The sequence below is a fragment of the Lactuca serriola genome, chromosome 6, assembly GCF_051521515.1.
Source record: "Lactuca serriola cultivar US96UC23 chromosome 6, Lser_US96UC23_V15, whole genome shotgun sequence".
NCBI lineage: Eukaryota > Viridiplantae > Streptophyta > Magnoliopsida > Asterales > Asteraceae > Lactuca > Lactuca serriola.
In genome coordinates, this window is record NC_136413.1 from 54150631 (window position 1) to 54154724 (window position 4094).

Here is a 4094-nt window from a genome sequence, read left to right on the forward strand (position 1 = left end):
GTTTTAAACACCCTATATTCAAAGAGATGTTTGCGATTTAAAATCTATATATTCGAGAAAAAAATAAAAGAAATTTGTAATAGGGGTGGCCATACGCTTAATATTGCATTATGTTGCATTAACACTATTTTTTATAACTTTATTGTAGATATTTTCTTATTAAAGTATTGTACTTTGAAAGTACAATGCTATAATTAGGTGAATGTTTTCAAATTATACTGCTTCCAAACTACAATGCTTTAATATGTTGCAAATTTCATTATCTTTAACTAAAGTTTTTCTTATTTAAAACTTTTTTTAATTACTTGGCATACCTGAGATATTATTCATAAGAAGATAGTTCCCTTTTAACCAATTTTTTTTTTTTATATATTCTTTATGATTTTAACAGGTTGAAGTGACAAACGCTTGTCCTAAGAAACAAATATAAACATGACCGACAAGAACATGATTTGGGAACAAATAGTAATTGTCAATCTAATGGTGTTATTTGTAAGAAAATCTTAAAGATTATGAAGATTTTTATAAGAGTTACCTAATACTATAATTTGAATTAGATATCAAGGTCATTTTATGAAAAAAAATTGTATAATTACCAATATAGTCAGTGATGCATGAAGCTCATTGTTTAAATTCAATGATATATATTCATGACACCGACTTTAAGTTTTCACTTTATTATAAAAATAAATTTTGATTATTATGTGGTTGTTTGGGTTGCTTAATTATACTAATAGTCAAATCAAAACGGAGTTAATTATGTCTTTGGATAAGTTATAAAACTTCTTATTACCTTTTGTGCTATTAAAGTGTATTAATATAAAAAATGACATTTTGGTTTTGACAAAGTTTATTTACAAATAAATATAAAATGACAAAAAAGACAATGTAAAATGTCAAATTTTAATGCCTCATTGGTCGTGAAAAAAGAAAATCTAGCTCCTGTCGATATAGTTTATGATGAGTTTTTGAGTTATACTAAACGTTAAAACGGTTTTGATTTGATGTCAGTAATAACATTATTTCAGAATGAACTCGTTATTAATGTCAGTAATAATATTATTTCAGAATGAATTCGTATCTAGGTTTTTTTTGTATAAGTTAATTTTTTTTTCAAGTCTCACTCATTTAAAATACAATAAAGTTGCATGGAATATAAATAATAAGAGTATATTATACTATAATACACACTCAATCTGTTAGAATACACTCTCATTTTTCTAGATATGAATTCATTCTAAAAAGAATATTATTGTTGATATTAATACCGAATTTAATTAGTTTCCATAAAAAATAAATTATAAGTATGGATATCATTTCATATACATATATTTTTTATTAAATTCTTATTGGTATATTACAGCACACAATAAATGTGAGAACCTACTTCTCTCTCTCTCTCTCTCTCTCTCTCTCTCTCTCTATATATATATATATATATATATATATATATATATATATATATATAGGTAGGTTCAAATGTTTCTTACATCTATTGTGTACTAGAATGCACCAATAGAACTTTAGTATTAATTATGTGTATATTAAATGCTATCCAGAGTTATAACTCATTTTTATGGAAACCAATTAAATTCGTCATTAATGTCAACAATAATATTCTATACACTGTCGTTCTTAATATTTCATTCAACTTTATTGTATTTTAAGTGACTAAGTTCTGAAACAAAATACGAACTCATATATAAAACCTAGATACAAATTCATTCTGAAACAATATTATTGCTGACATTAATGACATATTTAATTCGTTATAATTATGGATATCATTTAATATACATATAATTATGGAAATCATTTAATATATATATTTATTTAATCAAATAATTATTTAATTTACCAAATTCTTATTGGTGCATTATAGCACACAATAAATATAAGAAGCAAAATAACCAAGCCTTTTATATATATATATATATATATATATATATATATATATATATATATATATATATATATATATATATATATATATATATATATATATATATATATATATATATATTACCTTTTAGGTTGTTTTTCCACTTATAAAGTACCCCACTTTTCTTCAAGAATTTGGATTACTCATTTTGTCCGAATTCAAAATACATATATCAGTATTTGCATATAAGAAAACATAACAGGCAATACGAACATCAATCCGTACAATGTCCAATACGCACTTTTCTTCAAGAATTTGGATTACTCATTTAGGTTGTTTTCCCCCCCCCCCCCCCCCCCCCCCCCCCCCCCCCTTTTAAAATCAAATTTTTGTGTAATCTGCATATAAGAAAACATAAATCAGTAAAAATTATTCCTCATTCATACGTCTACACATAACAGGCAATTCGAACACATAATCATAATATTTAAACACAACATTATTCAAACATACATATCACCATCATTATGACATGAACATTGCACTTGCAACCACACACATGAAAGCACACCAAGTTTCTAGTGAACTCCACACCACCACATATATATCCTGCACACATGAAAATCATCATTGTTAGATCATATCATTGATACTTCCAGATGCTAACCTTAAAGTTGTTTAAACAACTCAATTTGTCCAACACACTATCATGACTCATGAACATGCCTTTTTTTTTTTTTTTTAAATCAATCATGGCCGGTGGTGGACCATCTAATAGTCATACATGTTACTCGTTATTACTTATTAGCCACTACTTCTTATCTTCAACAGTTTGTGTTGAGGAACTTACAGAAAGGGGCAGTTGTCCACCTCTGGTTATCACCTTTAGTCCACTCCCAACAAAGAATTTTGGTGCCATCATGAATACCAGTGTCACCGATAGATGCATCAACATTAAGCTTAATCTTGTTCACCATTCTTACTGCGTGAAAACCATCACCCAAATCCTTGCTTTGTGTCCAAAGAACAGATTCGTCAAGCTTATCTGGGTTGTATTCCGTTAGCTGAACCTATAGAAGTATCCGTTGATGTTTCACAAAAAGAACTTTCGAGTAAACAAATATTTGCATATAGGAATCTAAAAGTATTCATAAACAATAGCTGAAATCCTAAGAATGAACTGAAAAACTTTCGAGTTCAGAGTCAGATTGAAACATCTAATGATTGTAAATGACGACATACCGGTTTAGCAGCACCGGTAGCGTGCTTCAATGCCTGTCCCGTAGCTTTATTGACCAGAGCAAAAGAGGGAAAACCCTCTTCGTCTTTGACTCTCGTGCTAAACTTCTCTTCCTTTATCCAATGCTGTGTGAAAAGGTGAAAAAAAAGTCAACTAAATAGAAGCATGTGAGTTTATTCGAATTCGGAAAAAGAGGGAATCAGAGGGTACCTGGTGATGATCGGAGGGGTTGGTGGGTGCGAGAACGACTTCTCCATTACGGATGGTGAGTGAGTAATTAGTCTTGATCTTGCTGTAAAACCTAACAGTGGGTTTATTGTCGGTGTACTTGGGGGTTTGGTGGGTGGTCTGGTGAGAGACATGGTGGACTATGGCTGCAGGTTGCGGTGGTGGTGGTGATGGTTGGTGATGGGAGGTAACATGGTGGGAAGGCTGTGGTGGTGGTGGTGATGGTTGGTGGTGGGCGGGAGCATGGTGTTGCGGTGGTGGTGGTGATGGCTGGTGGTGGGAGGGAGCATGGTGTTGCGGTGGTGGTGGTGATGGCTGGTGGTGGGTGGGAAGATGGTGGGCAGGTTGCGGTGGTGGTGGAGTTGGTTGGTAGGCATTGTGGTGGTGTCGAGGATCCATTTTTTTTCTAGATTTAATTGGGGTGTGTGTTGGAAGTTAAATAAGAAAAGAGATGAGGAGGGTAGTTAGAAGATTTTGTTGTTTTGGCCGGTGGAAAAAATCATGTGCCATTATTTCATTGGTTATTTATTTATTTATTTATTTTTTTATGACAAATGGCCACGTAGAAATTTTTTTATTTATATATTTCTGAAGAAAGAATTTATATATATGGTCAAAAAGATTAATTACAGGATTGCATAATGCTTTGAGATAAGTTTATATCATGTTTTTTTTCAGATCAGCGGAAAATTTTTATATAAATGCCCAAGAGATTAGCAACAAGCTAAGGAGCTGTTTGATTTA

At 31.0% G+C, this 4094-nt stretch overlaps 1 protein-coding gene across 1 annotated transcript; it reads right to left on the reverse strand.

Annotated features, from left to right (window-relative positions):
• Positions 1-2287: 2287 nt before the first annotated feature.
• LOC145058435 (ricin B-like lectin R40G3) lies at positions 2288-3799 on the reverse strand. Its single transcript, XM_079006339.1, has 4 exons — positions 3333-3799; positions 3125-3247; positions 2733-2952; positions 2288-2491 (listed from the first exon to the last, which is right to left on the reverse strand). Coding segments are annotated over exons 1-4 (762 nt in total). The 5' UTR covers positions 3750-3799; the 3' UTR covers positions 2288-2489.
• Between the last annotated feature and the right edge of the window lie 295 nt (positions 3800-4094).